Genomic DNA, 20,890 nt, shown 5'->3' with positions numbered 1-20,890 from the left:
CAAACCAACACTGGACACAGTTAAAGGGGAAGCTAACAGGACAGTTGCAACAAAACAGTTGGGTATACGCATGTATTTATCCTTATTAGAAGTCGTTATATGCAAACAGCCCGGGTCAAAAGGTAAGCATACGACGTATACGTGCGTGTATATAGTAGGATATATGGGGGGCTCTGTGCTTTTAATAGCCCATGACCAAGTAAACACTGTAATAAATAAATCATGTAATATTTTTGTGCAAATTATAATACCTGAATGCAGAAATACACCGAACAAACTTTCATATTATTATAACAGCACGTTAGAAAAAATACATACATGGAATAATTATTTTCCTGCGTGTGCCAATAAGCTGGTGTCAGGTTACATGAGAATGTCCTGTCTGTATGTTTCTTTGTTTTAAATCATACCACCACAGTATATAAGTGTCATTATAGAAATCTTAAAATATGTAATTCAAATAGGCCTATATGTCTTCAAAAGGCAAATACAATTGTATCTTCATTATAAATTTCTGGCAATTTGAAAAGTTAAATAACTATGGTGAATGACTGACTCCAGTGTCCAGAGGTGGCTTCAGTCCTTGTCCAGAGACGACTCCAGTCCTCGTCCAGTGTCCAGAGGTGACTCCAGTCCTCATCCAGTGTCCAGAGACGACTCCAGTCCCTGTCCACTGTCCAGAGACAACTCCAGTCCCTGTCCAGTGTCCAGAGGTGACTCCAGTCCTCGTCCAGTGTTCAGCGATGACTCCAGTGCTCGTCCAGTGTCCAGAGGCGACTCCAGTGTCCAGAGGTGGCTTCAGTGTCCAGAGGTGGCTTCAGTCCTTGTCCAGAGACGACTCCAGTCCTCGTCCAGTGTTCAGAGACGACTTCAGTCCTAGCCCAGTATCCCGAGATGACTCCAGTCCTTGTCCAGTGTCCAGAGATGAGTCCAGTTCTTGTCCAGTGTCCAGAGATGACTCCAGTCCTCGTCCAGAGTACAGAGACGGCTTCAGTCCTCGTCCAGTGCCAGAGTCGACTCCAGTCCTCGTCCAGTGCCAGAGTCGACTCTAGTCCTCATCCAGTGTTCAGAGATGACTCCAGTCCTCGTCCAGTGTCCAGAGACGACTCCAGTGTCCAGAGGTAGCTTCAGTCCTTGTCCAGAGACGACTCCAGTCCTCGTCCAGTGTCCAGAGACGGCTTCAGTGTCCAGAGGTGGCTTCAGTCCTTGTCCAGAGACGACTCCAGTCCTCGTCCAGTGTCCAGAGACGACTGCAGTCCTCACCCAGCGTCCCGAGATGACTCCAGTCCTTGTCCAGTGTCCAGAGATGAGTCCAGTTCTTGTCCAGTGTCCAGAGATGACTCCAGTCCCCTGAAGGGGAATCAGAATGCCAAATCCTGACTGACGAGAGGACGAGCTGGGGATGGAGGTGGGTAATTAGCTCCTGAGAAACACAATAGATGCTGATAATACTGAAGGATCTTATAAACACTCACCTAAAGGATTATTAGGAACACCATACTAATACTGTGTTTGACCCCCTTTCGCCTTCAGAACTGCCTTAATTCTACGTGGCATTGATTCAACAAGGTGCTGAAAGCATTCTTTAGAAATGTTGGCCCATATTGATAGGATAGCATCTTGCAGTTGATGGAGATTTGTGGGATGCACATCCAGGGCACGAAGCTCCCGTTCCACCACATCCCAAAGATGCTCTATTGGGTTGAGATCTGGTGACTGTGGGGGCCATTTTAGTACAGTGAACTCATTGTCATGTTCAAGAAACCAATTTGAAATGATTCGAGCTTTGTGACATGATCCATTATCCTGCTGGAAGTAGCCATCAGAGGATGCATGGTGGTCATAAAGGGATGGACATGGTCAGAAACAATGCTCAGGTAGGCCATGGCATTTAAACAATGCCCAATTGGTACTAAGGGGCCTAAAGTGTGCCAAGAAAACATCCCCCACACCATTACACCACCACCACCAGCCTGCACAGTGGTAACAAGGCATGATGGATCAATGTTCTCATTCTGTTTACACCAAATTCTGACTCTACCATCTGAATGTCTCAACAGAAATCGAGACTCATCAGACCAGGCAACATTTTTCCAGTCTTCAACTGTCCAATTTTGGTGAGCTCGTGCAAATTGTAGCCTCTTTTTCCTATTTGTAGTGGAGATGAGTGGTACCCGGTGGGGTCTTCTGCTGTTGTAGCCCATCCGCCTCAAGGTTGTGCGTGTTGTGGCTTCACAAATGCTTTGCTGCATACCTCGGTTGTAACGAGTGGTTATTTCAGTCAAAGTTGCTCTTCTATCAGCTTGAATCAGTCGGCCCATTCTCCTCTGACCTCTAGCATCAACAAGGCATTTTCGCCCACAGGACTGCCGCATACTGGATGTTTTTCCCTTTTCACACCATTCTTTGTAAACCCTAGAAATGGTTGTGCGTGAAAATCCCAGTAACTGAGCAGATTGTGAAATACTCAGACCGGCCCGTCTGGCACCAACAACCATGCCACGCTCAAAATTGCTTAAATCACCTTTCTTTCCCATTCATTCAGTTTGGAGTTCAGGAGATTGTCTTGACCAGGACCACACCCCTAAATGCATTGAAGCAGCTGCCATGTGATTGGTTGATTAGATAATTGCTGGTTGATTAGATAATTGCATTAATGAGAAATTGAACAGGTGTTCCTAATAATCCTTTAGGTGAGTGTATGTATACAGTGATAGGCGTTATATTCCTATTGGTGCGTGGCTCAGCTGAGAGTCAGCTGATGCGAGCTTGACTAACGTGACCTGCCAGAACTGATGCTACGCTTGATTTAATTACTTGTTAGTCTTATCAGCTGTGTCTCGTTTCCCTGATCTGTTCTCTGTGTATTTAAACCCTGTGACTGTTCCTTGTCTGTCGTCGTTGCATTTAATAGGTTGTTCTGTTCATGTTCTTGAGATTTGAGTTTGTTTAATAAATTGTATTGTGTACATATACAATACTATTTTGTATTTTTACATTAACTATGTAATTAATGTTATTTTTATTAAAACAAAGTATAGGCCTAATCAATTATAGTTTTTTAATCATTTTTACATCTATTCCAAAATAATAATTAAAGGCATGAACAATTTAAACAATTTATTTTATTTGTGAACTGATGTTCAGCTGTTCTTTTTAATAGTCAACTTATTTTAGGATAATCAGTCATCAAGCTCTGTAAACACTGTCACAGACAATATATATATACACACAGTATATAAGATAGCACTATATGTATATATTTAAATTAAATTTATCATTTTAGGACTAGTGAAATACTGACCTGTGCATTTGAGGGAGGTAGATAGCCTTTTTCAATGATATTGATTTAATTTAATACAAGGCACACCAAAACTTGACTTTACAGAACTTTGGGAGTAATAGTTTTGGTCACAAGATAAAAAAAAAAAAAAATCTGAAAGATTAATGAGGTGTTGATGATTGAGGCAGATGGCATCAGTCCCAGAATACATTTGGAAATTCTAAACTAAAGAAAGCTAACTCCAATAATTATATAACCACAAGGTGGAGCTGTAGCATTAAAATTAGATAATGATTTAATACATTATTTTCAGCTGCAAGATGAGAGTTATGGTTGGGAGTGTCAGACCCCCTTGAAAAAGGCTTAAGTCAAACGAACAATTTCAACAATAAGTATATGTGTCAGTTGGGCTTTTCAAATATTTTAGAAACCACAAAAGTTAGTCAGAGTGCCTAACTTATCGGGAGGAACACTGAAAACATTAACTTGTTATCTGTTAACTGTTTTTGACTCTAGAAGTTGCTGTTGTGAATGTTGGCTGTGTTGATTTAAGATTTTTGGCACCAGAGAGTGTCAGATTTTCCAGGCTTACTGACTACCACAATAAATTGACTTAAATGTAAACAACCCAGCTTTGTGGGAACAGTTTAACAACGGAAGGCTACAGCTGAAACATCTGCCTTTTCATCCTGAATCCAGTGGATAGTTCTTAAACGAAAACTCAATGTTTTCCTGACACTGTATTTATTTGTGATTAGCATCATATGGTGCTTTTATATTAAGGCTACATGGGTGCAGCAGTAAAAAGTGTATTTCGGAAGTTCCATCTCATTAAGACAGGACTGGAAATTATGTGTTTAAGTGGAATGTCCTATGGAGCGCCTCTCACCTCTGCTCTACATCCCACAAACCTGTCCCCTGCAGAGCTCCCATTAAACACAGTCCTGGCCCATAGCTCCTTCAATTACAGATAACTTGAGATGAGGTATGGAAAACGGAAAGAAGGAATGCACTTGGTACCCCGTTTGCCCTACAGGGCCTTTAACCCCCTGGTTTCACAGACAAAATGTCTCATGTGTGACCTGTTTTAACTGAAAGCAACTTGCACTGCCATATCTTAAATGCCATTGTTTTGTCTCGAGACGCACACCAGTAATGTTTCTTTTCTATGGCATGTTTATAAAAGCTACTTAAATGTCTTAATTGAACTCAGGCCTAATCATGGCTTAATCTAAGCCCTGTCTGTGAAACCAGGTCAGCATGTAATAACCCAGACCAGGTGCTGATCATCTGTCTGTACACCTGGCATTCCAGATGGGGAACAATGGAGAGACACTTTCCTTTTACTACCTTCACTTCCTGTGAAATAAACAGACGAGTGCCAGAAGACATCAGCTTTAACTGTATGCAAAAGTTTATTGAATGACAACATTAATTCATCTCACACACACACACGCGCACGCACACACACAAATAAAATAGATTCAATTTACAAATATATAATTGCATAAAAAGTTATCCTATTACAACAGCTTGAGACATCCTTGACATAAATGAATAACATATATATATATATATAATAACGCTACCTTCAATGCCCTTATTTTTTTTCCCTGTACAAAAATAGCTCTATCTCTGTAAGTAGTATAAAGTAATATAAAACTATTAAATAGTGATATCTTTGACCATTTTTTTTTCAAATATACATATACTTGCGCTAAAAAAAAGAAAGAAATAGATTGCACATATCTCTATACAAATAATAACAATAACAGTGTTCAAGTAAGTTCGAATACAATCCTTGTGGACTGGCACAGACAATCCATATAATCAAAGGCATTCATCTTGCTTACAGTGTCCAAAAATGTGATTCCAAATTAGAAACACCTTCATTGGCAATTAAAAAAAGTCTCTTTCTCTCTGTGTATTCCTTTCTAGAATCATGAATCTTTCCCTGTTGAATTGGCTTGAAGTCCAAAGACTTTTCTGACACAGTCACTGGACAGACACAGTTTAACTCGGGGCCGTAATCCCACCGACTGGTTCACCAGGAGGGCAGTCCATTTGTCCCAGGAGAGGAGGTTCTGCTTTTCCCTGAGGCCAGTCCACTTCAGTGCAATGATATCCAAGGCACACTTATTCAGCAGCCCCATCGGCATCTCCCCTCATTTTTTTTTTTCACGGTGCTTGATGAACAGCTGCTGTTGTTTCTGCGCTTCTCTTAGACGTTTTCTCCTCCAACGACAGACTTCAGGAGACAAGATTACTCTTCCAGCCCCTCTGCTTGGAAAAGAATGCGCTAGAGAACTCTTGGCAGGAGTCTGAGGCATTTGTAGAATTTGGTATTTGGCCGGCGAGCCTCTGTCGCCGCGTCCCGGAGAGCTCCCGCTCTGTGCGCTCACGTCCGTCTGAGTAACACTTCTAACCTGTGCAGCCGTGACTGAGAGTTTGAGCTTCTCCACGCCGTCCTCATCCCTTTGCCCTCCTGTCTCAGAGTCATTACTTTCTCTGGAACGGACCTTCGCCGCCGGCCGTACCCGAAGGGATTGATCTTGTCCGCGGGTGCATTCCCGATCTTCAGCTTGTTGTTGAGGTCATGGATACGGTGTGCCAGAACATGCACCGTGCAGGTGCCAAGAGAGCAGCCCGCTCTCCTGGACTGGTTGATGGAGTTCTTGGAGCGTTTTGTCCTCATGCTGATGCCAGTGCTGTCAAGACAGACAGGGGAAGAAGACGTTAATGCCATGCCCGGTGTTCCTGAGCAATTTAATTTGGCATACAGCCTTAGTTTCTGACGTTACTTGGTTGACTCCATCATGTGAAACCACCACACGTAACTTTTTGGTAGGCAATGCCTTTTTTCTTACCTGGAATGTGGCCTTAAGTTGTCTTTGACATCGTCCTCTCTGACAAACTGGCTGTTGTCTAAAGTCCTCAGTGCAGCAAGGCTCAAATCCCTTTTTGATCTCTGCAGCCGGACACTAAGAATCAAGAAGAGGAGCCATTTTCATTAGAAACTTTTCAACCAATGCCGAACATGACTAAAAAACCCAAATCAAATCACATCAGCTCACCTTCTTTTCAGGTCGTGTTTTGCACTGTCCACACTGGGTGCAACGGTGGCCAGCAGGCAGCAGCAGAAGATTGACTGCAGAATCAGTTGCATCGTGGCTGAAATCTTGAAGGGAAAAGCATATGAATCATCTGTTAGATATCCAGTTTGACAGAAAGCAACTGAAACCTCCAATCACCTGCATGCAACTCCCCTACTCTGTGCCAACCATGCTTTGCTCACGCTTGCACAAGAGTCCAAAATCCAATCTATTTACACTCATTGTGCATTTATTTACAATGTCAAGCTGAGGTCGCACTTTCTATGAATAAGTAAACTTGCAACTATGCGTAAGGTCCTTGATGAGCTGCAAAAGGGACAGTGATGTACAAAACAGTGGATTTTTACAAAGCAGGGTGTCTCCAACTCCATCAGCACCCAATAAAAAGTGATACAAAGTCACTCAAATTCCCTTCAAATTAGATTTTTTGCCTAACAGACAGAAGCTACTTTCCTGGCTTATAGATGCAAAACTGAGGCTCAGTTTCTCACATAACTGTACAGAAATCCTGTGCACATTGACCTCAAAAGAAAAGACACTGAGCAACTAACAGAAACACATATGCATACCTGTGTTGAAGTACTCTCGGCTGGCTTCAGAAGTCCGTGTAGAAAGTAATCCAGAGGCGTTTGACTTGCTGGTGCAGCGCTGATACTCTGCTAATAGTCTGACTCTCCTCAGCAGGAGTTAGTGCATTTATACTGGAGGGTGGGAGGGGCTCGCGTCTCACACTCTCTCTCATCCCAGCACTTCCTCTCTGTAGCTCAGGGTAACCACCTCAATTACAGCATGAAATAGATGAAAACGAAACTCAGGATATTGATGGGTGATCGCTGAAATTACTTTTTATCAGTGTTTCTGGGAAGAATAGGCAGCCGCCAATCCGGGGAATTCTTTGGAATTCTTTTACCAGTAACATTGCTCATGATTTTGGGCGTTGTTTGGGGGTACAACTATGATATGCGTGTCCCTAAAAAGACATCAGCTTCTTGTTTCACACACAAAACTTGTTTGACAAAATTTTTCATTCATTTTGACTTACTTTGACTAATTTTAACTGACACAAAAGTTTTTTATATAATTAATTATGTAATGAAGCGATTTAGTTTTAACATGGTACACAAGATCAAATAAAAAGAGGTACAGACTGAAGAAAACTATAATCATGACAGTGTCAGAAAGGACCATTAAGCGTATACTTATTAAGCTGATATTTAAAGTCATTCAGAAAATAAACACAGTTGATCTATGAATACTGAAGAAACTTTGAGTCAGATTTTCTATGCAAGAGGTAAAACTGAATTCTATTCCTGGATATGTAAACACAGATAACAGAATGCCTGCTGACCTTCACCTAGTTATAAATGTTTTTTTATATATATACTTTAGACTAGATCAAATTGCATCAATATCAAAACTAAATTTATATGGTACTAAAATATAGTCCATCATTTCTAACCCAAAAAAAATTATTTGTAATTTTTTTACATTGAACCACCAACATTTATTTCACATAAATGTAACTAGTTCATGTTAATTACTGTGCAGTCCTGATGTATCCTTATATGGGAAGTCAAAGATTGCACAATATCCACACACTGACACCATCCAGTTGTTTGCCTCTCAGTCCATATATGGTGAATATTGTTTGTTAAACCAACATGTCATAGCCATCACACGAATTGCTGATATTTGATCATGTATGATGAGAGGCAGGTGAGAGGTATAGATCTACCTGTGCGTCACATGTTCAGGTATGCTACAGTTACAATGAGTCACAGTGAACACCCTGATGTCATTGAGCAATTTCATACTGTTGTTGTTTTGGGGGGGATCATAGGATTATAGAGTAAAGAGATGAAAAAAGTCATTTGAAAACTGCAACATTCCTTGAGAAATGTCATTTAGCTACTAACAAAAATGTACCATGCCATTCTTGGAAGCACCTCGGTAAATACCATAGTATGTGAATATGGTAATCATTCAGTGCCATTGTAAACTGCTTTATTCTCAATGGGAATAAAGAACATACATGAACAACAAAATGCAAAAATATATATATCCTATTGTAGAAAAATTGCATTAAGTAATTTAATTGCGAGGACCTTATGCATACCATATCATCTGAAGGGTTATGAACATTATTTATACTATTATAAACTAATATGAGCCATGTCATTTGGTCTGGATATTTTTATATGATTACTTACTATGTGAGTAATTTGTGGTCAATAACTGGTCCAAAAGAATCTAGATTATGGATCATTTGGACTGGTGAGTCTAAGATTGATCTGGTAGCTGGTTAGAGCTGGTATACCACAACTCGAAACCATGTTCCAAAACCAGCATAACCAGCTTTATACATTCCAGTAGGGACTTTGTCGTAAAGTAAAATTACGTAGGCCTATACCTTTTCAAACTTACAATCACTCTCACTTTTGTCGATCATCTCCCAACTTTAGGCTACCTGAAAAAAAGAAAGAAAGGGAAAAAAAACTGTGCAAAGCAGTGACGATCTGTGTTCAAAGGTTAATAATCATTATCACATATTAGCCTAGGCTGCATGACATATTACTTTGAAACATTTACATGGTTGTGGCATCATAAAAACAAAATAAAATTCTGAGACATGCGAATTACCAAATTGTGCATGGTCTACGAAAGAGAAGTTAAACAAACAAACAAGCATCAAAATCGAATGCATTAATATTATGAACAGCAGCTATGCAAATTATTTCCCATCTGCTTTTCTGTTGTTATCTCGGGACGCTAGTTTGTCAGCTCCAGTTTGAATCCAGCCTCTCATGGAAACTTCAGATGCCCCAACACCCGTGAAGAGACGACTCAACGCTGGCGATATGTTATGCCCTAAATTAATACATGATTAACTAACTGTATTTTTCTATGTAAGTTACATTTCTGAAATGCACTTTCTGTAAAGCTGCTTTGAAACAATATGTATTGTGAAAAGCGCTATACAAATAAATTTGAATGGAATTGAATTGAATATAACATTACTCGACATTATTCGAGTCTTAAGAAATCCCTTTCAATATATGAATGTAATAGCCTATGTTACTTCTCGCCAGTGTCAGTGAATGCACGCGCAGGACCCACGCCCATGCACGGCCAACCGCCAGTCCACGCAGGCGCACTGGCTCTCTCTGTGTCAAACATGGCTGTGCTTTTGAAGAAAGAAAAATGCTGAATTGTGTTGCAGAATTTCGCCTAAAGAGGAAACCATGGCTAGACTTGCTGATTATTTCACAGTGGTGGGATACGACCAGGAGAAGGCTGGTAAGTGGTGGTGTGTGTTTGGAGGAGTGTTGTGATTTATTTAGGCCGTTAGCTACAAATAGTGCAGCTGCTGTGGTTCAAGAGATTAATGGATGGATTTCACTTTCTTGGACGTGTTATAATCCGGTGTCAATAGGAATTCCGTATCGGTTTTTTATCAGTGAGCAACACTGATTATTGTTGTTTGTGTTTATGAATTACGCCGTATGTGCTTGTCTAAATGGGAGGTTTAAAGCTGGTTTTGATGTGGTCGTTTTGCTTTTGTTTTAATATGTATATGTACAACACCGCTAAAGCAAATGTTTTTATGAAAACATACTGTATAATGTGTTTTTATTTGATATATGAGTGTTTTTGTCAGTAAATCTCAGCACACACACCTACTGTATTTGTCGCGTGTACATGTAAACAGTGAAAATAAAGCGCGCGCGCGATGACTCATGCGGTCACTTGTTACTATGTGTTTTCAAGCCGCAGGCATTGATCTCTAAATGGCGATTTAAGCGCTCTATGTCGCATTGATTTCCACATTTGGCCCTGAGGTTTGGGTCAGTTGAGAGCGGACCTGTGTGTGTGTGTGTGTGTGTGTTCATACGGATCCGCCGGAGAGCTCTTCCTGTGTTGTGGAAAGCGGATGCAGAGGAAACAGGACTTTACGTGTCTCGAGCTGTGCGTAATCGTGTGGAATGGGTCTACAGGTGCTTTCAGTTACAGCACATGATCATGTTTACATATCTAAAGGTTGAAGCAAGCACCACGTCCGCACACAAACGATGGTGTAAAGTGATGTTCTTCACTATCCCCTATTATTACACTGACTCATGTAGCCCTTTAACTGTCACAAGAAATAGGCTACGTGCAGTGAAGCAAATAACAGATTCTTCCACTTCTTTTCATTCCCAACATTGATTTAAAGGCCCAGGGTTAGTTCACCCAAAAATGAAAATTATCCCATAATTTCCTCACCCTCAAGCAATCCTATATGACTTTCTTCCTTCAGCCAAACACAATCAGAGTTTTATTAAAAAAAAAAATCCTGGCTCTTCCAAGCTTAATAATAGGAGTGAATGGTAGATTTTGAAGCCCAAAAAAGCACGTCCATGCATCATAAAAGTAATCCATACGGCTCAAGTATGGAAATAAAGGCCTTCTGAAGCGAAGTGATGCGGTTTTGTACGAAAAATATTTATATTTATAACTTTTATAAACTATAAATCACTGGCTTCTGGTAACGGCTAACGCAAGTCTAGTTCCGGCGGACCTCAGTGACCTCTGGCCTTACGCATGACGTAGAATGTAGGAGGTTTTTTGTGTGTGTGTGTGTTTAGTTAATAGTGTTTTTATTAACAAAAATTGATTCTAGCGTAAGCTTAGTTGAGAGTATGCAATGCATCTCGTGGTTCAAACAAACAGGCCTGGGCAACAAACTCAAACTCCTTGCTTGACTTCTAATGCGTGACCGGTGTGTTGTTTTGCTCTATCATCTGCACTTCCGTGTTTGTCCATACATCATGTGTTGGGTCAGACTCAGAGTTTCGGTTTTCTGTGTTTCAGTAGAAAAATCATTTAATTCTTTAATTGTGAGCCGGACTCCAGACATTTCCACAGTCTTTCTTGTGATGTAGCCTGTGTCTTCTCTGAACGGACAACTGTTTATGTTTTGTAGGAGTCTTGGTGATGCTGCTGTGTCTTTCTCAGCAATTATAAGCATCCATAGAGTTCAAATGAGTGAGGCCTTTCTTTCAGTTGCTCAAAGACACTGACTTGCCTCTAAGAGGGCATCAGATAAGCTGGCTAACTTCCAGGCTTCAGACTTTAAGGGCTGCTCTTTCTGAATCGTCTCTGTCGCTTGTGGCATATGAATAGGTAAGCAGTGTCCTCCGTTTTAGGCTCATACAGATTTCCAGTGCATAAATGGCTGTGTTGTGCTGGGGAACTCAGTGTTTTTGGCGTCTGTGGGGGGTTGTGTGAATTCAGGCATCATCCTCACAAAAAAGTGTGGCTGGAATTTTTATCCTCCTTTAGATAAATATAATAAGTGAGACGGCATTGAACATTCCTAATTTGTCCTGAAATGTTTCTCAGAGCACTTTTCTAAAATAACTGCTCAGGGAGACTTCTTTGTAATGGTACTGAAGTGAATGTACAGGGCTCCAGACCCCTAAGTTCAACAGATGGTGGCTACCTTGGTAGTGCTGGGGGATTTTTAAATATAAAGTTAATTTAATCATAAAATTAGCCTACTTGTTTTGCATTAACATGCAGTAACTAATAATATTACATGCTTATTTCTTGGAAATGCACATTTGACAGTAAAGCACTGAGCTTGAGTTGAGAAGTTGAGAAAATTCACTATTATTATTATTATTATTATTTATTTATATAGTGCTTTTTACAATACAGATTGTTTCAAAGCAGCTTTACAGAGATAACAGGAAAATGCAACAAAGTTTGCTTCCAGAAGAAAATAGCGTCACAGTCCAGTAAGTTCAGTGATGTTTCATTTTGTTGTAAAAAAGTTATTAATTTAGTTTATATATATATATATATATATATATAGCCGCTTTGGAGAAAACCGTGATGTCATTGTCCAGCTCAGTTCAGTTCTCATATAATGGTGTCAATGCAGGCCGATCAATATTATTGTTGAATATTCAATTAAATGTTAAATTTAATGTCCTCAACTAAGCAAGCCAAAAGCCAATGGCAACAAACGTGAAAAAAAGGTGAAAAAGCCGACAGTGGCAAGTAACCAAAACTCCATCAGGGGCAGAATGGAGAAAAAAACCTTGTGAGAAACCAGGCTCAGTTGGGGGGCCAGTTCTCCTCCAGGTCCTCCATCTGATCTGGATACGGTCCGGATCCGGCTGACTGCATCATGCGTTGTGGTCGTGTAGGCGCAGGTCCTCCATCTGATCTGGATACGGTCCGGATCCGGCTGACTGCATCATGCGTTGTGGTCGTGTCTAGGTGCAGGTCCTCCATCTGATCTGGATACGGTCCGGATCCGGCTGACTACATCATGCGTTGTGGTCGTGTCTAGGTGCAGGTCCTCCATCTGATATGGATACGGTCCGGATCCGGCTGACTACATCATGCGTTGTGGTCGTGTCTAGGTGCAGGTCCTCCATCTGATCTTGATACTGGATCTTGTTTCTAAACACTCAAATCATGGCAAAAAATATATTTTTTATATTTAATACAATACTCCATATTGCACGTTGCACTTTCTCCCATTCATAGCCGTTCCCCTATTCATTTGTATATTTGTATTGTACATCCAAGTCTTTGGTTATGTTCAGAGGCATTTGTCTTAGTGTCTAATGTGTTACTTACGGCATTTGTCAGGGAACAAACGTTAAGCAATAACGCTTATTCTTACAACAGGTGACTGGATATTAATGATGCTGCTGCATGATGTTCAATGGCAAAGGGAAACCAAGAAACATGATTTCTTTAGTTTGAATGTATCATCATAAAATGAGTGCTCTCAAAAGCCTTGCAGTTTAGGCTATTCTCTGTACAAGATCCTGTATTGTTTAAACTTGGATGCTAAAAAAACGAATTACATAATGTAAGTAAAACCTGGTGTGGAACACTAAATATATCATGTACAAAACAGGGTGTTTTCAAGCATTTCCATTTGCAGATGTTTGTGTGATCGCTCTTCTTTCTTTCTTTTTTTTTTTTTACTTGACGGCTGTGAACCCTTGGGAATAGTGGCATGCAGTGATCAAATCTGGACCTCAATGTTGGAGACTACTTCAGTTTCTGATGAGTTGGTTCATGTATTCGTGTTCTGCAACACATTAGCTGTTAGTGTAAGTGGATGAGCAATGTTTTCTTGGCTCTTCCTGACAGTTTATTTTAATGGATGGCTGTAGTATCTAATAATTAGTGTTTTAAAGGCTGCTTTCCAAAATAGTCCACACGAATGTGATTATACATTATTAAGCAAGATTGAAGTTCTGATGAAATGTTACGTTTTTCAACATGATGCTTCTTTTGTTTACAGTAAATGCTTCATTTTCTAATATTCTGTAAGTCCAGTGGCATACAGTTCAGTGAAAAGCCTTCATTATAATGCGCAGAAAAACGATTAGCCTGTATCTCGAAATTTTCCTGAAATTATTGTTTTGCTAAGCTGGTCTTTAGGCTAATGCAACTTAAATAACATGGCAAGACACACTTATACTTTCAGTTGTTATTTTATAAGGCATGTCGGGTGCAGTTGTATGATAACTAGGCTAAATGAAACTGTAGGCTAATGTGTCTGCCATGTTTTTATGGAACTTTCTTTTTCCTCCACTTAATTTCAGGAAAAAATGCAGTTCCTCATTATTTTCAAGTGAAGAAATCAAGATCTTCTCCGAGACCCGACAGTGATGTCCGTTTCGTGAGCGAATCTTTTGAGCCGATTTTTCAATCAACCGGTTCATTTATGAATTAGACTGATCCAGAATATTAAACTTGCAGCAAGTTAAAAGCGAATCAAGTAAACAATAAACACTTGATTTAGTCTTGTCCCGCTCAAATGAGCCAAGATGCGGCCATGCGGGAGTAATATGATATTCTCAGATCAAGTGTGCACACCACGAATACATATTTCATAATTAAAGGGATACTTCATTATCGGTATTGGCATCGGCCACTGACCAGAAACAGTGTTATTAACATATTGTGAATATTCGATACATCACCTATAAACTGTTGGTAATGAGTTCCAGCTTAGGTGAAGTTAGCACAGATAACCAGTTGTGTCAGCAGAAAAAGGATTTGCTCCAATGAATATGAAGCATGTTGCCCTTGATGTTCATGCTGTTATTTTGTGTGTTTGCCCTGAACATTTTATTCTTCAGATTCTGAATAATAAACACAATATTTGTGTCCTTTGTTGGGGAATTATGTCTTTATGACTGACTATCATTAAAAGCTTCTTATCCAAAGCATCGTCCTGTGGGGACAGTCCTTCTTTTTAATGTCCATTTTGTTATTGATATCCGCTTCCTGCTTTGATTTCCTTTCAAATGAAAGAGTCAATTCCTGGCAAAATCACATATACGTGCAAAGTCTATGCTAACGTTACGAGCGTAAATGAGTGCCTTGTGGTTGGAAATGACACTTTTAACGAACAGAGGAAATGTTTTGCTGCCACTGGACAGTGGAAAACTCAATTGGCAGACCACATAAATGTTTGAAGTCTAGTTTATACAAATAGTCTCATTTTAACACCTCTATCATTTTATGGATAGTGGGATGTTGATATCAAGACTGATTGCTTCATGGAAAGATAAGATGGTGGAATCAATTGGAATTGTCACGGAAGTGACACACACTTTGTTTTGGTTTCTTCAACTAGGCTGTTTTGCAATAGAAGATTGCGGTTTTGGGCCTAGATCATTTGGATTCGCCATTAAGATGTTTATCATTTCAGACAAAATGTACTTGATCAGAAAAAAAGGAATGCAAGTGTCTTCAATGTTCTTTAAAAATTGAAAAACAAAGATGATTGAATTTGTCAAATGATTTGCCTGCTTTAAACGTCCATCTTTGTCCCTCATTAAAGCTGGTGAAAGGTTATACTGATGAACTGTTGATGAACTTGGGTTGATCACATCTAGTTTCCTGATCCATGGAAATATCTGGAGCAGTTTGCATTGGATGACCTCTACCCCAACTCTCTGACATTGTTGACCATATTTCATTGTATGCTCTTTTATTTGACCAGTTGTAATAAGAAGTCATAATATGATCATCAAGAAGAGCTTGAGGATCTTTGATGCTGAACTGTTTTGCACCTTTGTTCGGAGCGCCCCATGGCGAGGTTGAAATCAGACAGCCAATATAAATTACACTTATGTCATTTTGCTATTTGTTGTATTCGTTTCTGGCACATCAACCCTTTGGAAAACCCTATGAGTTACATTTCGCTCCCAACATTTATTTTTCAGTTCCGCAGCTGCTCGGGTCTACTGGCTCTCTTCCTGGAATTTAGATGTTTTGACATCACAGATTTGGTAATCTTTCTTACCCTTTACCATGCAAATGATAGCATATTCCTTTGCATATCTTGTTTTTTGGACAGCAGTGTGACGGCCGATTGAGGGATGGCTCTGGGATTTTTGGAAGAACATGTACTTGTTTTGTGAAGCAAAATATTTGCTTTACGTAAATGATATAGTGCAGATTGCAGAACTTGGGCATCAGAATTTTTCTAAAGCCTAGTACAGATGGGATGTGTTACGTTTCCCTTGCACACCTGTTTGATGAGCCAGTTTTAGGTTAGATGTTAACGTGGTGGTGACGCAAAGAGACGCTGACTCCCAGTGTTCGGCTGTCTGTGCTTTTGATTTATATAAAAATGTCTGGGCAGAAAGATGGATTAAAGTTTCCAGTGAACAAGAAAAATATAAGTCTGGAGTATCGTTTTGATAGCACAAATGAAGGAATGTCAGAGCTTTTGAAATGCGAAAGACTTTCCATCCATCCATCCATCCATCCATCCATCCATCCATCCATCCATCCATCCATCCATCCATCCATCCATCCATCCATCCATCCATCCATCCATCCATCCATCCATCCATCCATCCATCCATCCATCCATCCATCCATCCATCCATCCATCCATCCATCCATCCATCCATCCATCCATCCATCCATCCATCCATCCATCCATCCATCCACCCACCCACCCACCCACCCACCCATCCATCCATCCATCCACCCATCCATCCACCCATCCCATCCCATCTGCTTGTAACAAAACTGCTTACCAAAGAAATTATGGACTTTATAAATAAAACCGGACTATATGGGCTATATTTTTTTATATCACAAGCATTGATATAAATGAGCTTTGTGGTGGCAAGTGTTGCATGGGCAAGAAAATAAAAGTGGAATATGATATGAGTTTATTTTAGTTGTTTGTGTAAATGTGTCAGACTCCAGTTTTGGACACTGAATCATTGTTTTGTCTTTCCTCCAACGCAATGTAGAACCACACCTCACGACAAGGTTTGGATGTGCAAGTGTTTTCATGTCAGGACCAGATTTTACTCAATTAGCTGAGTTTGATGTTTGTGTCATGACTGTTGACTTCGGTTGTTTGAAATGTTCTTTAAACCAGTTTACACCATGACATATGGAGTGGAAAATCCCATTTGACAGTGTTTCTCACAGGATGTTGTTGAGAGTAGATACTTACTATCATGTGTTTCTGTTCTGTCGTGGGGTTCAGAATCAGGACACGGCAGTTACGTTTAATGTTAATGTCATGTAGTGATGAACGACAAGGGAAATAAGAACCAATTAACATATAATGTTCTGAAATGTGAGGATTTCTTAAGTGCTGATTGGCTGAGACCTGCCAGCTCAGAGATCTATAACTACTCAACATTAAAGGGTGGTTGATTATGATTTAATTTTTTAACTTTAGTTAGTGTGTAATGTTGCTGTTTGAGCATAAACAACATCTGCAAAGTTACAACGCTCAAAGTTCAAAGCAAAGGGAGATATTTTCTTTTAAAGAAATTGCTTTTTAAGGACTACAACAAACGGCTGATAGAGACTACATGACATTCCTCCCGGGTTAGTGACATCACTAACCCTACAATTTACATAAACCCCGCCCCCGGAACACGATTTATAGATTATCATGACAGAATATGCTAATCAATGACTAGAAGATAACTAAACATAAGCTTCATAAATTTATCAACTAACCATTCAGAAATGTCCTGTTGCAGTCTACATGTTGTCACTTCTTCTTGAGTCTCTCCATCATTGTCTGACTCTTTGTCTGATTGGTTTGAACATAAAAGGCTAAAAGTTTTTGTAATTTTCAGTGCGTGTCTGTGTGAGGTAAAAGGACATGAGCTGTTGAAGCTCCGCCCTCTGTGCCGGGAGCAGCAGCTCATTTGCATTTAAGGGACAGACACAAAAACGGTGCATTTTTGCTCACCCTCAAAAAGTAACAATTTTAACATGCTATATAAAAATATCTGTGGGGTATTTTGAGCTAAAACTTCACATACACACTCTGGGGACATCAAAGACTTATTTTACATCTTGTGAAAAGGGCATTATACCACCCCTTTATGGCTACTGTGCTGCCCGATAGTGGACTTTACAGGGTGAGTTTCAAGTCACACAGACAGTATACACAATAATACACAATGCTTGGGTGACATAAACATGAAAAGGAGTCGAGATTTATTAATCTTGAGTGACTGCTAGGCACGAATACAAAACGAGATGTGACCATTACAAGCCATTCTCATTATCGTGTCCATGGATTACAAACAGTTTAAAGGCATAGTTTACCCAAAACTGATAATTCTGTCAGATCATTTACTCATGTCATTTCAAATGACTGTTTTCTGTGTGAAACACAGCACAAAATAAGATATTTAAATATATATATTTCATATTTATAAAACAGACTTTCATTGGAGGAAAAAAAAAAAGGAAAATTTTCAGCATCTTCTTTTATGTTCCAGAGAAAAAAACCCATACAGGTTTGGAATGACATGAGGGTGAGTAGCCTAAATGATGACAGAATTAAAAAAAATTTATGAAAACATTTCTTTTTATTTAAAAAAGTGTAAATTATTTATCACAACATTTAGGTGATTTTGAGGTTAGACATTGCATGATTAGACATTATGCAATTGAAAATTTTATATAAAAATGCTTAGGTTTATTATATTTATATAGGCTAATATTAATTTATAATACGTATATCCCTAATCCCTAATCTTTATATCCTTAAAGCATAATCTGGTTTGGCAACTCAAGTGTTTGATGACATTGCAGGGTATTACACTGTGAATCAGGGACCCTGTGAATCAGAACACAGCTTGTATCTTTCTGCACTGTCCACATAAACCCGAGAGGTGCTTAGTCTGTTTAGTGTAGCTCAAGCCCGTGTTTTGACTTTTAAAGCTATGATTTTATCTAGATGCATGTTGACTGTCAGCACTACTGTTTTCCAAGAAAAAAGCGGCATGTCTGTGTCAAAGAAATATATGATTGCATCAAAGAAAAAAAAAAATGTTTTAACAGTTCAAGCAAAATATCCCTCTAATTTAATTTCACAATAGGATTCAGTTTTCCTATTATACACACATTCACACATTTTGGCAAACATTCCTCCTAAGAGTCAAAATCAATTTTTTTCATATTTCAACAGAGAGCAATTTTCCATTTTCAAGAGCAATATCTTTAAAGATGCCTGTCATTTGATCAGTCATTTAGTCCAAAAATGTGACAAACCATCAATACTTTTGTCGACTACATATCTGGCCTGTTATGACACATTGTTAATGGTCTTTCCAAACTCACATTATGATAACTGTAAAGATCTCCATCATACCGTGAACCCAGTATTTACCACAGGTTCCAATTCCCCGTTCCAGATATTATCAAAATCACAGTCGGTGATGCATTCCCCAAGATAATCATAATGAAGAATGATATCTTTCCCCATTTTTCTAGTATGAGTATTTGATAATGTCTTAACTCTCTACGTCTGTGTTCAGATATGAACCCTTCAGTTTGCTTTTAAATCAGAAAAGCCCGGGTCGCTTTGACCTCTTAGTCACCATTCCACTAAAATATGCTACATTTATCTATTTTTGGTTCTCCACCAGTGGTATTTGTGTTCATAAGGACCAGTATTGTCACATTACAGTGTTTACACTTGTAAACGCTAATTGACGAAACCCTCTTGGCCCTGTGCGCACAATGCTTTCTTTGTCAACAAAAAAAAATGGGCTAGGAAAGACGCCAAAAAGACAGAAAGGGAATGCATGAGGAGCGATTTTGCCAGTTAGAAAACCTGGAAATACGATCACGTTTAATAACATTATTATGGTCAGGATTGTCCTGATATGCCCCATACTACAGTTCCTGCTGCTTCGAAAATGTATTTTTCAAAAAAAGTGCTGAAATCGCACATCTTAGTAATGCCTTTTTTTCTAATACTCCCCGTCTTTTTTTCCCTTTTTTTTAGGATCTGGTGAAGGTTGTGGCAAGATAATTCAGCGCTTCCCCAAAAAGGACTGGGATGGCACGGCATTTCCCCAGGGAGTGGAAATGGTAAGGAGTTGTTTCTGTTCTGTTTTCTGAAAACAGAAAACCAAAAGTAGACCCAGATCATTTATCCATGAACAGCTGCCTTCTGGAAGTAGCTAAATGGGAAAAAAAGCAGTGTATATATTCTACCTCGTTGTTTTTGCCAGTTGTTTTCAATGATAGATTGTCAGTTTTTGCCATTGGTCAGTTTGCCCTCTTGATTTATTTGATCATTTTAAATAGAGTAAATATGACATTGCTAGAGAATATGAATTTGTTTTTGTAACTTTTTCCCTCTAAAAAGTTGCTGAAATCTGTGAATGCTTCTGCCCACGTCCTCGGAAAACTCATGTGGTTCTGATATCAGCCTTTCCTTTTGTCAACAAATGCATAATCATTGTTTACTTAAAGGTTTATCCCAGTCGCCTCCATTTGCTCTAATTGGAGAATTCCTAGCCCATGTCCTGTCCATTTACTTAAATGGCGTGCAGAAGTGCTTCAGTCCGATCTAATGCTCTACACACTGGTCCGATTAACATACACAAATCAACTTAACTCAGGACCAAATATTTGCTTATCTGAGTTTGAGAAGTACACGCTGTACATCTCCAGAGTGGCAGTGGCTTTAAAGTTGACCTGATTTTTGAGGTGAGACGCTTCCAAAGTCCTTCTCAAGCTGTAGGACTGCAGTCTGGTTGATTGTTGTTTACTTGTTGTTTACTTGTTTATCAAGACATAATACGTAATTAGTGACCTTTGCGAGACATCATTGGACTTGTGGTCTGCACATGCTACTTTTTTTCATCCAGTGAATTATCACAACAGTGTCCTTCTGAGAATGTATTAATTTATTAATAAAGATGATATTAATATAAACTAATATAAAATACATCTCTTCTCTGATGACATTTGTTTTTAATATCTGAATTAAGATTCGTTTGGATGTTTTTTCAGGGGCATGAAGTCAAAAATGTCAAGGTGATGCAACTTATAATACATTTTAAAATAACTAATTAAAAGTCTGGAAAACTTTTGACTTCTGAAAAAAAAAGAAGAAGATCAAATGGTGTAACTAGCGTGCAGGATTTAAGTAAGGAATATTTAACTCTGGTCCGTTGAA

General features: G+C 39.3%; 3 protein-coding genes across 4 annotated transcripts in view; 2 read left to right on the top strand and 1 right to left on the bottom strand.

Annotated features, from left to right (window-relative positions):
• Positions 1-22: 22 nt before the first annotated feature.
• Positions 23-1,394, top strand: LOC311288217 (uncharacterized protein). Its single transcript, XM_084405509.1, has 2 exons — positions 23-122; positions 562-1,394. The coding sequence occupies exons 1-2, from the start codon at positions 71-73 to the stop codon at positions 1,050-1,052; spliced, it is 543 nt and encodes a 180-aa protein (XP_084261635.1). The 5' UTR covers positions 23-70; the 3' UTR covers positions 1,053-1,394.
• A 3,280-nt stretch (positions 1,395-4,674) lies between these two features.
• On the bottom strand, positions 4,675-7,140 carry adma (adrenomedullin a). The gene is made up of 4 exons (XM_084405510.1): positions 6,966-7,140; positions 6,358-6,461; positions 6,151-6,264; positions 4,675-5,991 (listed from the first exon to the last, which is right to left on the bottom strand). Exons 2-4 carry the CDS (start codon positions 6,447-6,449, stop codon positions 5,682-5,684), a joined length of 516 nt encoding a protein of 171 aa, XP_084261636.1. The 5' UTR covers positions 6,450-6,461; positions 6,966-7,140; the 3' UTR covers positions 4,675-5,681.
• Positions 7,141-9,477: 2,337 nt separating this feature from the next.
• Positions 9,478-20,890, top strand: part of sbf2 (SET binding factor 2) — a 128,508-nt gene continuing 117,095 nt past the window's right edge. For both annotated transcript variants that reach the window (XM_084405508.1, XM_084405507.1), the window contains exons 1-2: positions 9,478-9,693; positions 19,709-19,794. In XM_084405508.1, coding sequence (XP_084261634.1) covers positions 9,639-9,693; positions 19,709-19,794 — 141 coding nt within the window. In that variant the 5' untranslated portion in view covers positions 9,478-9,638. The remainder of the gene's footprint in view (positions 9,694-19,708; positions 19,795-20,890) is intronic.

This window comes from Rutilus rutilus (genome assembly GCF_951802725.1).
Source record: "Rutilus rutilus genome assembly, chromosome: 3".
NCBI classification, from domain to species: domain Eukaryota; kingdom Metazoa; phylum Chordata; class Actinopteri; order Cypriniformes; family Leuciscidae; genus Rutilus; species Rutilus rutilus.
This window is presented reverse-complemented; position numbering and strand designations above follow the sequence as displayed.